This window comes from Monodon monoceros, unplaced genomic scaffold (assembly GCF_005190385.1).
Source record: "Monodon monoceros isolate NGI ecotype Baffin Bay Population unplaced genomic scaffold, NGI_Narwhal_1 Super_Scaffold_13, whole genome shotgun sequence".
Taxonomy (NCBI): Eukaryota; Metazoa; Chordata; class Mammalia; order Artiodactyla; family Monodontidae; genus Monodon; species Monodon monoceros.
Window position 1 is genome coordinate 46,188,557 of NW_021703769.1, and position 18,811 is coordinate 46,207,367.

Sequence of the window (18,811 nt, forward strand, 5' to 3'; positions counted from 1 at the left end):
CTCTGTAAACAAACTCTCCAAATTTCTCATGACCGGTTTGTTCTCATTTGTACAGTCAGGACCCATGTATATCGCTCAGGACAAAAATCCCAGAATCCTCCCTGATTTATTTCATTCGATCACCCCCATTTCCAATCCACCAGCAAACCCTCTTGGTGTCACCTCCAAAAATATTCTAAATCCAGCAACCACTTCTTATATTTACTGCCCAGATTTCAACTCACGCCTCACCACTGGTTTCCCCACTACCATCTTGTCACCATCGGGTTCCTTTCTCCACGGAATAGTTGGAGCGAACTTTCCCAGAAGATAAATCAGATAATGTTACTCTACAGCTTAGAGCCCTCTAACAGCTTCCCACAGCACCCGAATCCCCACCAGGATCTGTCCCTGCCAGAGCTCTCTCCCAGCCACACCCCTCCCCGCTTCTTCACTAGGCTCCAAGCTGGCCTTTTCTCTGACCCTCAAACACACTGTGCTTGTTCCTATCTGAACACCCAACTAGTCCTTCCACCTGGAACCCTCTTTCCCAGGTCTCCATACGGTGCTACCTTCGTGATTTGGGGTTCCTTGGCGACACTTTCCCTGACCACCTCCCTAAAGCTGCCCCTCCCCTTCCCCTGCAGTTCCCCCATCCCATTGCCCAAAGCACTTCCTTCAAGGTCTCTTCTTCATGCTATTATGTGATCATTTATTGGTTTCCACACTTTGTCTGTGTCCCACAACTGGTCTAGGAGCTCTAGGAGGGCCGGGACCTTTCCCATCCTGCTCAACTCTGTATGCCCTGTTTCTGCACATAATAGGCAGTGAGTGGAGATCCTCAGAACACCAATCAATCTGTTTCAAGACTGTGTCTCAAGTTCTGTTTCAATCCACTGTTTCAAACCACCTGGTCTTTGGGGCACCTGAAGGCAAGTTGTGACATGCACCTATACATCTTCTAATGCCCCAGGCACTGGTCAAATAGCTCCTGGGCGTGTTTGTGTCCAGCTGTGGGGCACCGTGAACTCTCTCTCTGATCCATACAACAACCCTCCCCTTCTCTGGTATCAAGGGTATCGCATCACTTAGTAAATGCATCAAAGACTGACCGCGTGCTCCCCATGTGCGGGCAATACTCTCGGCACTGCGGACAGAGTGGGAACCAGTGGAGGGAGGCTGAGCTCTCAGGGAGTTCACAGCCTGGCACCGCGATTATCTCCCTCACTTCTGCAGCCTCCTCATGCATCCCATTATCGCCAGGCTGGGGGTGGTCAGTGCACACACCTCTTCCTGCTGCCCTTGGCACTGCTCTTTCCTCGCTCTAGCCTGTGAGGTTAGCCCACCAGCCTTTTACAACATCCCAGGGGCAATGGCAGTCTATCTGCTTGGCCGGCATGTTCCTTCTGCTCAAAGAGAAACTCAAATGTTTGAAACAGTGGCTGGAACCAGAGTCTTTCAAAAATAATTTAATTTTATTTGGTGCCATTTTCTTTATGGAGTGGAATTTAGTAGTATTTTCTCACTCCATTACACTATCAATGCTCGCAGAGGGACCTTCCCTGGAAATCCTTTATAAATCAATATCTCTTTTCCCACCCACTCTCTGTAATCCTTACTTTGCTTTATTTTTCTTCACAGCACTGACCACCCCTGGACACGTATACCCTCTCCCTATTCACTATCCCACTATCTCAGACTCTATCCCTCTCTCCATCCATCCACCCATCCATCCACCCACCCATCCACCAATCCACCCATCCATCCATCCACCCATCCATCCACCCACACATCCATCCACCCACCCATCCATCCATCCACCCATCCATCTACCCATCCATCCATCCACCTATCCATCCATCCATCCATCCATCCATCCATCCATCATCCATCCATCCATCATCCATCCATCCATCCATCCATCCATCCATCCATCCATCCATCCATCTATCCATCCATCCAACCATCCACCCACCTACCCGTCTACCCACCCATCCACCCATCCACCCATTCATCATTCCTGTTGGATATTCAACACCCCACAGCCTGCTCCAACTCTGTCTTTTCTTCACTGGTGTCTCACCAGGGCCTAGAACAGTGCCTGGTACACAGCAGGCTTTCAGAAAACATTTGTTGAATCAATGAATGGACTTACTGCCCAAAGAAGAGATATAATAGACATTTCCCCCAGAACACAATCCATGGATTACTACCGTAGGTTTAAATTCACAGATGATGATATGAAGAAACAAACCACCTTGAGTTAATACTATTATGCAAAACCAGGCTTGTGACTCTAGGTACTGGATAGCCACGGGCCTCGGGGGCCGGTCACACCCAAAGCGTGAAATATGGTCTGTTCCGTCACGGCCCCTGCGGCGCCCTGTGAGGGCGGGGTGGCAGGAGGGGACATGGGGACTCCGGGGGACACCGGGCTGCGGGAAGAGACGCAGTAGCCTTCCTCATCCTCTGCACATGCACGGTCACCACTTGCTAACATTCTGGAAGCTTCCCAGTGACTTTCCACCTGGGATGGAGTTAGAAGGGCCTGATTGGAATTCTTCACCTTCCCTAGTTCTGCAGGCTCTACCTGTGAATTAAGGGCATGTGTGCTGGGGCGGTTGGTCTCTGTGCCCAGGCTGGGGGTGCCTGGGGTCACCTGGCAGTTTCAGGGAGCTCAGGGGTGGATTGCGGGGTCCAAGATGCCAGACCCACCGGAACGGAAGTTCAGCAGATGCCACACATGTTACCTTGGGGTGAAGGAGGCATTTGATGGCCCACCTTCCCCTTTTCACCGGGTCACGCCCTTCTGCTTCCTTGGCGAGGCGGGTTTTACTGGGATGGGAAGGTGCTGAGCTGTGAATGGGGAGGATGGCTGTGGTATGGAGGGAGCTTAATGTACGAGACCTCTGGTCCAGATCTCCTGGCGGAGCTGGTCTGGAGGGGGATCTTCCCATTGCTGTGCTTTTAGGACCCCTACAGCCCTAAAAGCCGCCCAACTTAACGGTTCTACGACTGGCAGTTTACGTGGCCTCTCAGAGCCTCAGTTTCCTCTTCTGTAAAAACACTGTCCTCCTCAGAGAGTTCTTGTGAGGACCAAAGGGGTTGATACGTATAAAGCCGTGAGAGTAGTGCCGACGACGAGGGATGCTTGTTAAACAGAAACAATTAACCAAGCATCCGCCAGCCAGATAGGCTTCTGTCCCCGCTCCACTCACCCTTCAGCCCCCGGTTCAGCTGCTCGTGGGGCGGGGGTCTGGCTGTAACCAGAGGCAGCATGGGGGGTGTGGTGTCTGTCTGGGCATGATCATGACAAGAAAATGACATTTGTGCCCTAAAGATGGACCTTCCTCTTGGGGTGGCGCTCAGCTGGGACGGCTGTAAGGTTCTGGGCTCCTTGCATATTGAAAGCCCTCACCAGCACCGAGGGCAGCATTTCCAAGGACCTAGACGGTGACCTGAAACTCTATCCCCTTCGCTCATTTTCGAGGAGCAACGTGAGACTTAATTACACGGAAGGAAGGTTCATCCCCAGCCACAGAGACTCCTGCTGTCCTCCTCATGTTCTGGAAGGATGCATCTCAGGTCTCGTTACTGCTACACCCTTTGCGGGACGAAAGGGAAATGACCTCTCCATTTTCTCCCACACGACTGAAGAGCACCATTTCAGAGGACCTCTCTTGCAAACCCAAATGCATCCAACAAAACTAACAAAACATTGCCACGATCACTTTAAAGCATTTGTAACAGCCCTAGTCTTTGCTGATTTGGAGGTGGAAATGAATTGGACAGAATGTCTCAGAAAGGTAGTTGAGCGTCACGGTACAGACACTGCTGGACCACAGAATGAGAGGGTGAAAACCCCCCTTAAAAATGGGCAAAGATTTGAACAGACTCTTGCCAAACAAGATATATGCATGGCAAGTAAGCACATGAAAATATGTTCAACATCATGACTCATCAGGGAAATGCAAGTTAAAACCGCAACGAGGTGCCACGCATGCTCACTAGAATTGCTGAAATTAAAACAAAACAACTTGGGCTTCCCTGGTGGCGCAGTGGTTGAGAGTCCGCCTGCCGATGCAGGGGACGTGGGTTCGTGCCCCCATCTGGGAGGATCCCGCATGCCGCGGAGCGTCTGGGCCCGTGAGCCATGGCCGCTGGGCCTGCGCATCTGGAGCCTGTGCTCCGAGGCGGGAGAGGCCACAACAGTGAGAGGCCCGCGTACCGCAAAAAAACAAAACAAAACAAGACAACTTGAGAATACCAAGTGCTGATCATGATGCAGAGCGGCTGGAATACACATATTGTTGGTGGGAATACAAAAGGGCTTCAGCCACTCTGAAAAACTGTTGGTGGTTTCTTATAAACATACTCACCATATGACCCAGCAATCCCACTCCTGCGTTATGTACCCCAAAGAAATTAAAGCATATGTCCACACAAAGACCTGCGACGGATCTGTATGTGTTGGATCATTTATGCTACATCAGCCCAGGGAACACAGCCATGATACTGCACAGGCTCTGCTCTGTAGTCATTTATCTGCTTTCTATGATAACCAGGGACCAAAAGCTATATATCTGAGGTGGAATCAATCATATCCTTGCCTCTGGGGAGAAGGAGGAAATGGGTGGGTGGTTCTTGAGTGATCTAAGCCAACTGGGTAACCCTAGTTCCCGTGCCACAGTGACTGGTTCAGGGATGGTCAGGTGGCCTGAGTCGGCCCAATCAGATTTTTGTTTGATGATGCCAGGTGAGGGATGAAGGGTGGGGAGATATTCTCCTCCTTCCTGGTCAGTGTGAAATATGAGGCCTGAAACTGCTACAGCCCCCCCTCCTTTTGCACCATGAAGGAAAACATGTATGAGGAAGGGAACAGAGGGGGTTAGTGACAAGAGAATCACAGAAAATGGTGCTGGAGTCTTGATCAAACCATGCCTGATGTCCATTTTCTTCTGTATTTTTCAGACACTAATAAATTTCCATCATTTAAGAGGCCAAGTTAGAGTTGGGGATTTTTTGTTACCTGAAACCAAAAACCTCTTACCTAATCTAGATGTGGGATTTTATCTCCAGAGATCATTTCAAGGAAGTAGAACAAACCAGGGACAAGTACTGTGAGCCAAAGTCAAAGCGAGCACAGGGATCTGGGGTGAGGATGCAGAGGCCATCGAGACGGGGCAGCACAGAGCTGTGCGTGACCTTAAAGGAACCCTGGGCCAGGAACAACAGCATATATCAGGGTAAGATCAGGTGGGGGCCTCTTTCAGGACCTGGCCTTGTGGGGGATCGGCCAGGGAAAAGACACCAGGGAACAGTGAGGGAGACGGCCTCAGGCAGACAGCCAGTCATTGGATGGGGGCATCAAGAGGGGACCATTTATGCTGCCTGGGCCAACTGCCCAAGGAGGGCTGCCTCTTGCCCAAGGTCAAGATTGGTCTGAGAATTGAGCAGAGCTAAGCCTGTAGATGGGGTTCAAGCAGCAGGTACAGCTGCTCTTCTGATTCAGCTGGTCTGGACTAGGGCAGGGGATCCTGCTTTCGACAAGGTCCTCTTGAGGCAGGCGGCCTGCAGATGATACTGGGAGAGACCCTCTTGTCCTGGAATGTGAGAGAATCCAGTGACTGCACCAGCTGGACCTGACCCTGGCCTTGGTCTACTTCTGCACCACAAATTCTCCTCTCCGGCTCCTCACTGGATCAAATATTATAGCATCCTGCCTCCCAGGTGAGGCCTCTACCCGCACCTGCCCCCTTCCTTTCTCCACAGATCACTCGTTCTCTTCCTTGTGCCTTTCCCCCCCACTCTAGTGGCGGTGGCAGGCCTCCAGCTCCTATTTTTAGATTTGGCAACTAGTGGGGTGAGGTCTTCAGCCTCGCCTGTCCTCAGTCCCTGGTCTCTTGGGGAAACTGGATGCTTCTCAGAACTGGAACTTGATAGGTGATGTGTTTGTTTTTGGGTTTTGTCTGGGGAACAATAAGCCAGGAACCAAGGTGTATAGGTAACGGGGGTGGTCTGTGGACCTCTCACTGTGTTTCTTAGCCTGAATCCCTCATCTGTTTGGTGGAAGTGTAAGCCCAGCAGAGGACGATGCCATCTGATTACAAGAGGAGCTTCTACCTGAGCACTTGCTGGGCTGAGCGCTTCCATCACCCAGCTTGGGTCACCACTATCGTGCTGACATATCTATTCTTCGCTTTGTCCCGAGCTCCTACACTCAACATTTCTAAGGAACACATATGAGCTAAGGGATAATTATAAGAACCCAATAATAACATCTGGAGGTTTTTAAGTCATAAGCTTCCCATGTGGAAACAGAATGGATTTTATAGTCAGCAGATGTGGGCTCAAATCCAGGCTGAACTACTTCATGGTAGCCCTCTGTCCCCAGATACTCAATTCCCCGTCTGTAAATGAGGACAGTACTATCTTAAAAGTCAGGGGGTGTATTTCTACAAATATTTATAAAGCATGTAGTGTGGTGCCTGCAGTTTGGTGAAACTCAATAAATTGTAACTTATTATTTTTTAACATATATAGCATCTATCTGCTTTTTCTTATTTTTTCCATTTCTCTGCTGAAATTACCCATCCTCACTAATTCTTCCCACCTTTCCCTATTTAAGATAGACGGTAGACAGTTTAAATTCTTTTGTGCCAATTCTTGTATCTGGATCATCTGTGGTTTACTTCTGCTGCTGTTTCCCCTTGGTTATAAGTTTGCTCCTGCCTCTTCTCAGGTCCTGTAAATTTATTGTTGCATCCTGGAAATTATGTACCGAAGAGTGAGAACTGAAGAATAATACTGGTTCTCTTCCCTCTGGAAATTTCCAGCTCTTCTCTCCTCTGTTGACTAAAGGGAGGAGGTGATTATTCACATGTCAGCCTGGGTTCAAATGTCAGCTCACCTCGCCTCAGCCCAATGGCATCCAGCTTCCTAAGGAAAGGCCAGTCTCAGTTCTTATCAGGGTTTGGTCTGGCATTCCAAATTCCCAATTCCCTTTGGGTGCCTCAATTTCAGGTCTCAGGAGAAGGTGGGAGATGGGGCAGATGGAATGATTTCTTTCTGTTCGTCATCGGCCCTCCCTTCACTTCCGTGTTTTTTTTTCTCAACAGATCTGGGGCGGGTGGATCAAAGCATTATTGTCCTGGATCATCTTTCAGACTCCAGGGCATCCCACCTCTCTCCACCCTTGCTGAGGCTCAGCTGACCTGTCTCCACCCAGTGAAGTTCCGGGTCCTGCCGCTCGCCTGCATCCAGACCCACCAGAGCTCACGTACAATGGGCTCCTCTCTCTGGAAATCAGTTCAAGCCTTTCTTGTCTCCACTGTTCCTTGATATCCATATATAAGGAGGATTTTTACATTATCCAGATTTCTCTTTGTGCTCCCATGGGAGCTCAGGTCTACTGCATCCCAAGCGGAAGCAAAAGTACCTAGAATGCAGCTGTTATTTTGAACATGAAGGGCTTTCCCTATGTGCAAGCCATCCTGGCCCTGAGCTCTTGGGAGGCAGCCTGGCACTGAGGCTTGTCTTCTCCCAGGGAGCTGGAGATGAGACCCACCGGATGGCTTATGTTTGAAGGCTGAGTTTTGAGTTTGTAGCCATGCTTTATGGACCTCACTCATATCTCCCCACCTTTCCCATTTCAGGTCCTTCCAACAGCCAGCCTCACACGTCTCTTTGCTTAGGGGTTTTCTCTGGACCCCAAAGTCCATCCTGCCTATGCCCAGAAAATTGGAACATTGGAGAATTCACATCCCTCAAAGGCAGTCCTTAGGCAACGATGGGGGAGGCTGGTGGGTAAACACCCCTGCTCCCTCCCCCTTGGGTGAGATAACTTGGAGGCCGTGTTCTACACCGTCTCCCAGTCCCCCCAGGAGCAGTCAAACCAGTTGCCCACACTGGGGACTTGCTGGGAACACACTTTCCTCAGCTGCTTTTTCTTCCTTATCTCACTCCCCAACTTCCTGGCTGGACTGTCCTGGGATCACCTTTTAGCTAAACTACTTGAACTTGAACTTGTGGCTTAGATTCTCTTCTGGGCAAACCCAATCCAAGGCAGGTTTCCATTCAGAGGCACAACCTCTGGGTGCTGCCTGGGTTTGTGTAAAGGGGCCGGCACGGACAGGGTGTTAGTTGAAGAAAGGTAAACCCAGCCAAACTTAGGTGGACCTCACCAAAGAACATCAGGCACGTTTCTAGGATCCAGGAGAGCTGACAAGGGGGCTCATGACAGCCTGTAATAACCGGAATATGAAAGTCCGGTATCTGGGATTCAGTTAAACTGTTTACTGTCTGTCTGTGGTTATGCTTTTAAAGCTTAATACACTCTGAATGGTAGATTTAAATTCATAAGTACGTTGTTTTGCAAAACTGGCACGAAGTTCTTTCAATACAATCCCTGAGATACATTAGCAGGTTGCCTCCAGAGCTTGGGGTTCTCTCTTTGTTATTATTTTTTGCTCTTAAATAAAGAAACCTTGCAGGACCACAGCTCTGTAAACGTCTTGGCGGGATGCCAAGAATTTCTCTAGAAGCCACTTTCTAAGAAGCAATTTCCTTCCTGTCCCGTAAAACTCCCCAAAGTACCTTAGGCGAACGCCAAAGCACCGGTTATGTTTGCAAACTGCAAATACAGCAGACATTTAATTCCATCGAATTCATCAAAACCCTAATTGAGACAGGAACTCAAACCTTATGGCTTTATTACTTTAATTTCAGATGGGTAGCAGACTTGGTCACAAGCAGCCCTTCACGCCGGGATACATTAGAGAGAGGCCCACGGGCACTCACTGGTAATTCTCCCGGCAAATGAAAGTGTGGAGCAATGTAAATAACACTGCTAAGTGAGACCCACGACCAGATCTATTACTCAGCTCAATTCCCCAGATCCATCGCTCGCTGTACCTAACGTTCCTCTGCACCAGTGTCACTGCCCGGGAAGGCTTCTCAATAGGTAAGGCAGTGCCTGTGTCTCACAGATTTTTGTTTTCCTCCCACTGATCAGAAAACACAGAGGCAAGGACCAGTCCTCTGAGCTCATTGTTCTACCAACTCGTCCTCCTCTTGATTCTCATTTAGAAGACCTTCTCCCTGACTTTCTTGTCCCTCCTCACCAGGCATCCTGTGGCTGTTCCACTATTTCATTAAAAAGTTCTGTCAACAGCTAGGTCAAATTACTGCAGGGACCTAGGGTGGAATCTAGTGGCAGGGACCCCAGGGAACCTTATTCTTCTGAGAGCTGATCATGGTGTCTAACTTTTATTGAGCATTTACCATGTGGGCCAGGTGTTGCTTGATGCTGAACATGTTATGTTTCATCCTTACAGCGATGCTAGGAGGTAGATGCCCTTGTACCCATCCTATAGACAAGAAAACTGAGGCTTAGAGAGGTAAAGTAACTTCTCCAAGGCTCCACAGTCAGCAAATGGCAGAGTCAGGATTCAAACCCAGGCCAGTCTGATCCCCAGCCTCATGTTCTTCCCAAAACATCATTTTTCTCCCTCTGCGAAGACTTCCGGGATTCTACAAAGGTCTGAAAAAGAGAGCTGGGTGGTCTTGGAGCTCTCTGAGTGGATACAGGACAAGGAAAGTCAGAAGGGAGGGCCGGCCCCCAGAATCATCCCATGGGCTGCTCCTAACACCATCGTGGTGGTTGGTGTTTCTCTCCACAATCACGTGAGATGAGCTTGGCAAAGACCTTCCCGGGGTGGTGGTGGGGTGAACTGACTGATACCAGCACTTGCTAAAGTTCAAGAAGCAATGTGTCTTTTCTGTTCTAACCAAGCCAGTGATTACCCTCATTGCTAGTAACTTATGAAACACAAATGCATTCAACCCATCTCCTATGTAATTAGTTGCGTGGTATTTACTCGGCACTTTCCAGCCAGTTGTTTCTTTTCTTTACGTTACTTCTCCCCCTTTGGGTCTGACTTTGCATCAGGCTTCAGGTACCAATGACTAATGAACTAGTGACGGCACTAATACTCATACTGCTAATGGTGACAATGCTAATTAAGACAGTGCTGACAGCCACAGGCTCTGCAGAACGTGGCTTCATCTCTGGGAGGCAATGAGAGGGCAGCCCGCACAGGTGAGAACCAGAAAGCACAGATGGCCCCGAAGGCAAAGACAGACACTCATTTTTTGCGATACTAACCACATTTATAGGAGATCTAAAAAAAACGCCACATCGTGGGTCCACAAAATCTAAGACAGAAGATAACCGACTGAAAGGATGAAGAAAGAAAATGTTCAGTCTTGCAAGTTGGGTGGAACTCAACTTGCGTATGGACCCAGCTGCCCAGCAGCTTCCTCTCAGAAGTAAGCGTCCAACTGTGGGCTCTGGAGCCGACCCCTGATGAGATCAAGGTGTCGCTCTGCCTTGCTGCCCAGAAGCATCGAACCCACCAGGCAACCCAGACAAATCAGTCGGCATAAGGAAGACAGACAGGAGTGAAAAGCAGGCGATGCGGAGGGCAGTGGTGCCAGGGCGCAGCCGGCATTATAGACTCTGGAGTCTGCCTGAGAGTTGGGTTGAGCTGGGTGCCCCTGGCCAGCTGACCACACGACGAAGGGTCTGGAAGAGGATGTGGGAGAAGGTTTGCAGGAGCTTCCTTAGCCCTGCAAATCAATCAGCTGCTCCTAGCAGGACCTGCATCCTCCCTCCACAGCCAGGAGGCTGGTGGGGTCACCCGGTGCCTCAGTACTCCATGCTGGGGACCCTCGTGGGCTAGTGACTAGAACTCGCTTTTCCCGGAAGATACAGAGTCCTGGCTGTTTGGGCAGAGAGCTCAGGACTGTGTTTCTGAATAATCTCCCTACGAAGAAACTAGGGCATCAGAGCTGGCCAGGGTGGCCGCAGACCCCCAGCTACCCACTGCAATGCTGCGGGTGCCCAGCAGCCTCATTACTTTGGTGACTTCGGGTGTCTTCCCAAGACTTTCCAAGACGGACGCCAGACGGACACAGGCCCCGCAACACCTCCTGGCAGTGGAATAGTCTCTGTAGATACAAGGCAGGCACGCAAAGCCCCTCATGACCCCCAAAGTAAGCTAAAGTGGACACAGAAGTCAAATGCTTGATCGTTGTCGAAAAAGAGAGAACTCGCCCCAAACTGTGACAAGTGCAAACTGTTTTTAGCAGAAAAAGAAAATCTGTCGTTTCCTCTCTCTCTCTCTCTCTCTCTCTCCTCTCTCTCTCTCTCTCTCTCTCTCTCATTTACTCTATTTCCATTCCTAAGACTATTTTTACATCATTCTAGTTCAGTTCAGTAACATATCAAAATGAGCGTGACACGTTCAGATTCGCAGGCTGGTTACTTATTCACATGGATCCGCGCACTCCACGACCCATCGTCACGGAGACCAAATCATGGTGCCTGGGTTTCCAGTCCCGGCTGGGCCAGCCTCCTGGGGTGTGAGACCCCACGTCACCCTGCCCAAGGCCTCTGGCCCACACGTGGGTGTGCTCCAGGGAGACAGGCCCCCAACTCACCTCCACGCTGCCCCTCCCCCTCCCCACGCCACGTTCTGCCGCAGTCTTACCTGCCCGGCGAAGAGCCCACAGACGCCAATGATGCACAGGATGTTGAACACCGCGGAGCCCACGATGGTCCCCACTCCCACGTCACCCTTGGTGATGAAGACGCCTGAAACACAGACCAACATCGGCTGCCTGCTGGAGGGGGCTGCACCCAAGGCGGGTGCAGGGGAGCTTTTGTAAGCATTAGACTGTTCTCGGGATCTACAGGAAACAGCAGGGGGTTGGAGAGAGCTTGCTAATGTCTGTTGGGCCCTCTGTCCCACAGAACCATTGGTACTGGTTCTGGAACCCATTGATGCAAAGCAAAAGCATCACTTTCATAAAATAAGAACAGCAACCCCAGCGGGTGGGAGGCTGGTGTTCTGCCCCTTGGGGTCTCAGGGTTCTCGTTTCCAGAGGCCCTGTCCTTCAGGGAGAGCAGGGCTGAGACGTTCCCCAGGTGGGCACCTACCTATGACCGATGTGAACAGCTCTGGAGCTGAACTGCCTGCTGCCATGAACGTGGCCCCGGCCACATCCTCGCTGAGGTGCAGGCGCTGCAGAGGAGCAAAAGCACAGGTGAGTCGGGACTCTCCTGGAACGGAGGTGACTGTGACCCCCCAGGTCCCAAGCTCAGTCCATCCTCAGCCTCCCCTTCTTCCCCAGCTCAGCCTCTCCGGCCCACCCCCCCTCTGGGCCACACCTCCTCTCTGGGGCAATATCAGGGAGGGGGCTACATGTTCCCTCCAATTAAAGGCTCTGACAAGATCCAGGGATCCTAAGCCAAATGCCCCCGGGGCTGCACAGATAATGGGGGGATGGGCACGGGCCATGTGAGGCAAGTGGGACTTCACCTCCTTTTTTTTTTTTGCGGTACACGGGCCTCTCACTGTTGTGACCCCTCCCGTTGCGGAGCACAGGCTCCGGACGCGCAGGCTCAGCGGCCATGGCTCACCGGCCCAGCCGCTCTGCGGCACGTGGGATCTTCCCAGACCACAGCACGAACCCGTGTCCCCTGCATCGGCAGGCGGACTCTCAACCACTGCGCCACCAGGGAAGCCCCACCTCCTTTTTGAAAGCTCAGTGCCCTCTGTGTTGCAAAATATCCCTAATATCCCTACTTAAAGAGACCCCCAAATACACATTTTTACGTAAAACATTCTGATTTTTTCATCACTATGCTGATGATCTTGGGCTGCATCAGGCTCCTGGCAAGCAGTTTTAGAGCCTTGAGTCTAGGAGGCTATGGAGGCTTTTGGGAGTGGGGAGGGTCACCCTCCTGAAACCCACCCCCATTTGCAATGCAGTCTTGAATCCCGGGGTAGTGGGAGTATGGGGGGTGGTGAGAATGAGTACAAAGAGATGATGAGCCCCGCCAAGATAAGCTACACAATGAACTGTCCAGGTTACCCGGTTTGTTGATCCGAAAGGTGATCTGCAAGAAGACACGTGACACTGAGGCTGGGTAGTGTGGGGAGCTTTTCTGCATCCAGTCCTGATGCAGAAAGGAAGCTGCTGGCTGTCAGGAAAGAGCCAGCTCCCTCCGGGCATCCCCGCTAAGAGTCCCTGGTCCCTCTTCCCAGCGGCACCGCAGCTGCACTTCCTTGCTCAGCCATGGAGGGGCAGCATGCCCTCGGCCAAGGCCACCAGCTCGAATGACCATCAAGAGACGGCCGCCAGAGCCCTACTGAGCATTTTGACCTGGAAACCTGGGTTCCCTGGATCTTGACTGAAAAGCTAAACGTTGCATGTGGTTCTGAGGAGACCCTAAGATGGAGGTGCTGATACCTCAAGGTGAACGGTGTGGCTGGGAGCGGTGCCAGGCATCCCGTCTCACCGGGCAGGTACCCTAACAGCGCTCACACTCCGTGGCTCGTTTGTCCTCTCCCTGCTGTGTCCGCTCCAGCTCGGGCATTAGCTGTGGACTCCACAGCCGGGCTGATCTCCTGTTCCTCTCACTCCTTCGTTCACTCACTTTGCTTCTTCCTCCTTCACCTCCCCGCCCCTTTCACCCCTCATTCACTTTGGCCCTGGCCACCTGGCACTGGGTGCTTAGAGTCACCAGCTGGGGGGTCTTCCTGCCTCAGGACCCTTTCCATCTATCGGAACAGTCCTCAGAAGCTTTCCCAGCTCCCTCCTGATGCCCCAGCCCCCTCCTGATGCCCCAGCCTGGCGTCCTCAGGGCTCCCCACACGCAGGCACGCTGAGTCCCGCCCCGGGCTCTCCAGGCTTGGTTCACCGGCTCAGACTCTTCTCGGCTTAAATATCCGTCCTTGTAAGACGTTGCCACTGAGACCGCTGCTCCCATCCTGCCCCTGCACAAGCCCTTCCCCCATCCCAAGGCCCAGCCACTCTCTCACCTCCTTTTCCCTCTGCATCTCCAGCTCCAGCGCTTCACCTGCCCCTGTGTCTCACTCGGGAGCTGCCCCGCGTCCCACGGCCCCGCGACGCTGTGTTTCACCCTGATTCCTCCCCAAGGGCTGTGCTCATAGGTGCTATGGGTCTCCTCAATGGAGGAGAACACGTTCTGACAATTGTATGTGCATTTCCAGCACGAGGTCTTAACGTTGCTATTAAAAAAACGTGTGGGACAGAGCGTAGTTCACTTCACGTGAGGAGTAAACTACCAAATGGTGGATTTCAGAGATCACAGCTGAGCCCGATTACAGGTGCTTCCGCGCTTTCTCCTCTTCTCCGTCAGGCGACCCTGTGCTCACGTTCAATCACTTTGGACAAAAGGCTTCCACGCGGGCCGGCATCCATCTCAGAGACCAGATCACCGATTTTCCTTTCCCACTTCCCACCTTCACTCCCGGGGCCTCTCCACGGTTGCTGTGGCATGACTCTCTTTTATTGCTTTAAGTACACAAAACTAACAGACTTCAGAACGTGGAAGAAACTGCTTCAGCTAGCAGTTCTCGAAGCGTGTCTTCCAGACCACCAGTCTCCACATCACCTGGGAACTTAATAGAAATGCTACTTCTGTTCCCCACTGTCCCCCAAGACCCAGTGAATCGGACACTGGGGGGAAGGGAGGGAAGAAAGGGAGGGTCAGCCCAGGCTGAAGGCTACGTGAAGGAGCAGGCGCTCTGGATGGACAGGAAGTGCATCTGGGGAAAAGACCCCTTCTGCAAAGGGGATTCTGAATTAAAAATAAAATAAAACAGAACGCTTCCAGATAAAGCAAACTACATTTCAAACCAGAAAAAGAGATGAAAGAAGCAAGAGAATGAAAGAGTTCTAGATATGCTAAGTGTTTTCAGATGAAAGGGGTGTAACTTGGTGTTCAGCCTGGCGTTCACCGGGCTTATTTCCTGGTCTCTGTGGCCAGTTCTTTCATCGCCTTGCCTTTCAGGCCTCTGCCTGGAGCGTCTCTGCACATACACGGAGAGGAAGGGCAGTGGAGGTATGGCTGAAGACTTCTCACTCTGTGAGGACCCCACGAATCGAATCACGAGGGAGGGTTACGGCAGCGGCAGAAGGAAAGGGCAGTGAGGAGGATGGAGGAAGTGAGGGGAGAAAGGAAGAGCCAGGCTTAGAAAGCAGGAGCTGAGCACAGGCGGTACCTTGAGTTACGCCCAATGGGGCAGGGACCACTGGCCGTGAGGGTTAAAGCGCAACTGCGGATCTGCACACTGAAATTCTAAGCAGATTGGAGATGTGTTTGCACTAATACTGCCCATGGCTCTGAAGCATGCTGGTGCCTGGCCTTCCCACCCCAGCTGCATGGAGGGCTCCCCAGGACCTCAGTGGGGGAGGATGGAGCAGTACCGGGGCTCAGACACATACCTCACAGATCTTTTCCAAGGAGGGGACAAAGAAGTCATCACACACTATCGCCAGCGCATAGAACATGTACATGGCCTGGAAGAGAGGAGGGAAGGGGTTAAAGTCAGAGTCATGACACCATGTACAAAGTCGTTGCAATGCCTGCCACCTCCCACCCTCCCACCTTGTCCACCTCCTAGGTCCCCAAACACACCACGGATGCCTGCCCCAGGGCCTTTACACGTGCTGTTCCCTCTGCCCAGAACACGTTCCCCCCACATCAACTTGGCTCCGTCCTCCATGTCCTTCAGGTCCCTGGGTTAATGTCAATCAAAGCAAGGGGCCTTGGACTCCCCTCCCTTCCCTTTCTCTTCACCCCCCCTTATTCTGCTTTGTTTTTCTTGACCTATTTTATGTTCGATTAATTTGTTTGTTGTCTCTTTCCCCCTCTAAAAGTCCATGAGGGTATGAACTTTATCTCATTGATCCCCAGCGCTCAGCACAGGGCCTGGTGCATAGTAGGTGCTCAATAAATTTATGTGCAATGAAGGAACAAATAGATGAATACTTCCTACTGAGTTTGTTCACGCTCCTGTTCCCTGCAGGACAGCCCCTGCAGTCTTGCTTCCATACCCTTGGTCAACCACAACCAAGGCATTACTTGGAATTCTACCTTTGGGCCACAAATCCCTTCTCTACCTTAACCAACTCTATGTCTCCTCTCTAATTAATGAGATCTTATTCGCAGTCCATTGTTGGTTGACCACTCAGCATCCATCCTCCACTCCTTCCTAATAGGACCCCAGTTTTGCTCCCATGTGGAAGGTGGCTCCACCCTTTCCTCCAGGAGTAGATCACCCTGATGAGCCAATCAGGATGCAGTATTCCGCAGGGATGGCTATTGGTTCAGGGGTGGGCACGTGACCTTGGCTGGCCCAATCAGATGGCAGGAAAGGCTTTACAGTCCTTGCCACAGAGAGTGGGTCCTCACCCTCCAGCTGTGGACCAGGAAGCTGGGAGTCCTGACTGCCATTGGCCAACAAATTGAGACAACTCTGACTTGAGATGAAGTTGACCCTGAGTCAATGTAATGACGTCACTGAGCCATTGATCACATGATCCCTGAGCCACCCCCTGCCTCTGGACTTCATAGCATAACATACTGGCAAACAGGCCCATTTGATTTGGAGTTTCCCTGTTACTTGCAGCCCCAAACTTCTAATGGGCACGGCTGCTCATCCTTCAAGTTCCAGCATCCTCAGGAGTCACTTCTCTCTCGTATTTTGACCTCCCAGCATCTTTTCCTTTGGCTAACTGCTCTGCAGGAAGGGCCTCTATCACATACCCGACCCGCCTCACCACAGGGTATGGGCACAGGGCCCAGGCTGGGCACCGGAACACGCCATTCTCCATCAGGCAGTGGTGGGTGGGCAAGAGGTCTGCAAGGGGCCGGGCAGGGGTCAACAGAGAAGCTGGGAAAGGGGGCCTCTCCCCTTGGAGATAAAAGCACCACCTGAGTCTGCAGCTGCCCTAGAGAGCCTGCCCGAGGGTGAGCTCACCCAGCAAGGAGCCGAACCAAGTGGGAGGACAGGTGGATACACATGTGTGTACACACACACACACACACACACGTGCCCAGTGACACCATGTGGACTCTGGGCCCAGCTCAGCCTGAAACCAACGTGGACTCTCCAATTTCATGAGCTGACAATGTGCCTTTGATACTTAAGCCGATTTGCATTTCTGTCACTTGCAGCTGTCCTTCTAGAAGCCTTCTGGAGCAACTCAAGCATGAGACGATCTCTCTGGCCTCTGACTCTTGGCTGTTGCACTCATTTAGACACTCCTCCCCCTTTATGAACTGGTTCTCTTTTTCACATCTATGTGTTTGGTCTTTTAAACCAGATTGTAAGATTCTAAAGTGCATCTTAACACTTGATTCTGTGGAAGTATCAGACAAGGGGACAGGAACATATGCAACAGGGATATTCCTTCCAAAATGCTGATTATAATAAATTACCAAAGCCTAACAAAATATACCATAGGGGGTGGGTTATAGAAGTAATGATTCATCATTCAAGGAAATGCTGTTAACAGGGATTATGTAAATTCATATTTAGTGACAAGGAAAGGCATTTACGATCCCTTGTTAAATAAAAAATGCTATAAAACATTGTGTACAATCTCTTTTTTGTTAAATTATCTATGTATATGAGTGCATACAGATACACACACTTACATATTGATATTTGCATGTAAGAGTTTGTAAGACCATAAATCAAAATAGTTTTTCCCTTGGTTGTTGTAACTCTATCTGCACTTTATAATTCCTATCCATATTTTCTGCTTTGTCCACCTTGAATTTGTGTTTCTTATGTGATTTTTGTAGGTGGTGGGAGATTTGAGAGGTCAGGACTCTTTCTTACACTTTTCGGATCTCTGGTGAGCCTGGGAAGCCAGCCATGCCGAGAAGCCTTAAAAAGAACTTTCTACTGATTGGTCTATTCATAAGCTGTACAAAGTTTTTGCCTGTGGGGTGTTTTTTCGGGAGGTGGAGTGGAAATGTCAATTAAAAAAAATTAGTGCTGTATTTTATAGCTTTGTGGGTGAGTCAGAATATACATTCCCAAGTTGCAATGGACTCAAACCCTCTTTTGCCGTATGATTTGGCCGATCCCATATTATGCAGGCTTTATCATTATCTTTGAAGGGACAGCCAAATGCAGTAATTGGAATACAGAGTTACACACATCTGTGGATTAACCAAGAATTAGATAAGCTGTCCGTAGCTGACATACTCAACAGGCTAAAACCCCCAATGCCGCTTACAAGTCCATAAACTCTCTCCCCAAGACCATGTTCCAATATTATGTATTGATCCTGTTTCGAGGCAAGAAGCTCCATCTAACGCATGTCAGTGTCAACACCTGGATTAGGACCAGAAATGAATAGATCTGCCAGGCTCTCTGTGCTTTCAAGAGTGATGACCGTTGAAAGCCAAGTTAGCTGTGCACTAACTGAAAGCTGTGCACAAGGCAGCGTGAGGTGGGGACGCCAACACTCAGATACCCTGGGACAAAGCTCATCTGACACCCAGGGGCCTGCCAGGCCATGGGGCTCCTTTCCAGCTGCAGAGCACCTCCTGGTATCTGAGGGCGGCATGCCACTTTGCTTACAAGAAACTCTCTTCTAACCATGTTACCCACTGGAAATCGGGTTCCCACCAGAAGAACAAACGAAACAGAACAAGATACTGATGGGGGTGCCGCGTGTGTGTCGGGGGCGGAGGGATGTGGGAACTCTGTATCCGCTGTACAGTTATGCTGGGAACCTAAAACTGCTCTTGAAAAGGTCTACTACTAATAAAAACACAAAACCAAAACAGCATCAAGGAACAAAACAAATGGACAAAGTCAAACTTGAAGAGGCAGAGGGCCTACTGGAAGTGTGATATCGATGGTCCTGTCAATACCACTGGTCCACGTAGTTTAGAGAATGAGGCATTTGGGGATTAATTTGACCATTCCTATATTTC

At 50.7% G+C, this 18,811-nt stretch overlaps 1 protein-coding gene across 1 annotated transcript in view; it reads right to left on the minus strand.

The window, feature by feature from the left end:
- Positions 1–18,811, minus strand: part of SLC24A3 (solute carrier family 24 member 3) — a 459,120-nt gene that overhangs the window by 114,146 nt on the left and 326,163 nt on the right. The window contains exons 4-6 of the mRNA XM_029222127.1: positions 15,298–15,372; positions 11,981–12,065; positions 11,532–11,635 (exon numbers count right to left, since the gene is read on the minus strand). Of these exons, the coding sequence (XP_029077960.1) occupies positions 11,532–11,635; positions 11,981–12,065; positions 15,298–15,372 (264 nt within the window). The remainder of the gene's footprint in view (positions 1–11,531; positions 11,636–11,980; positions 12,066–15,297; positions 15,373–18,811) is intronic.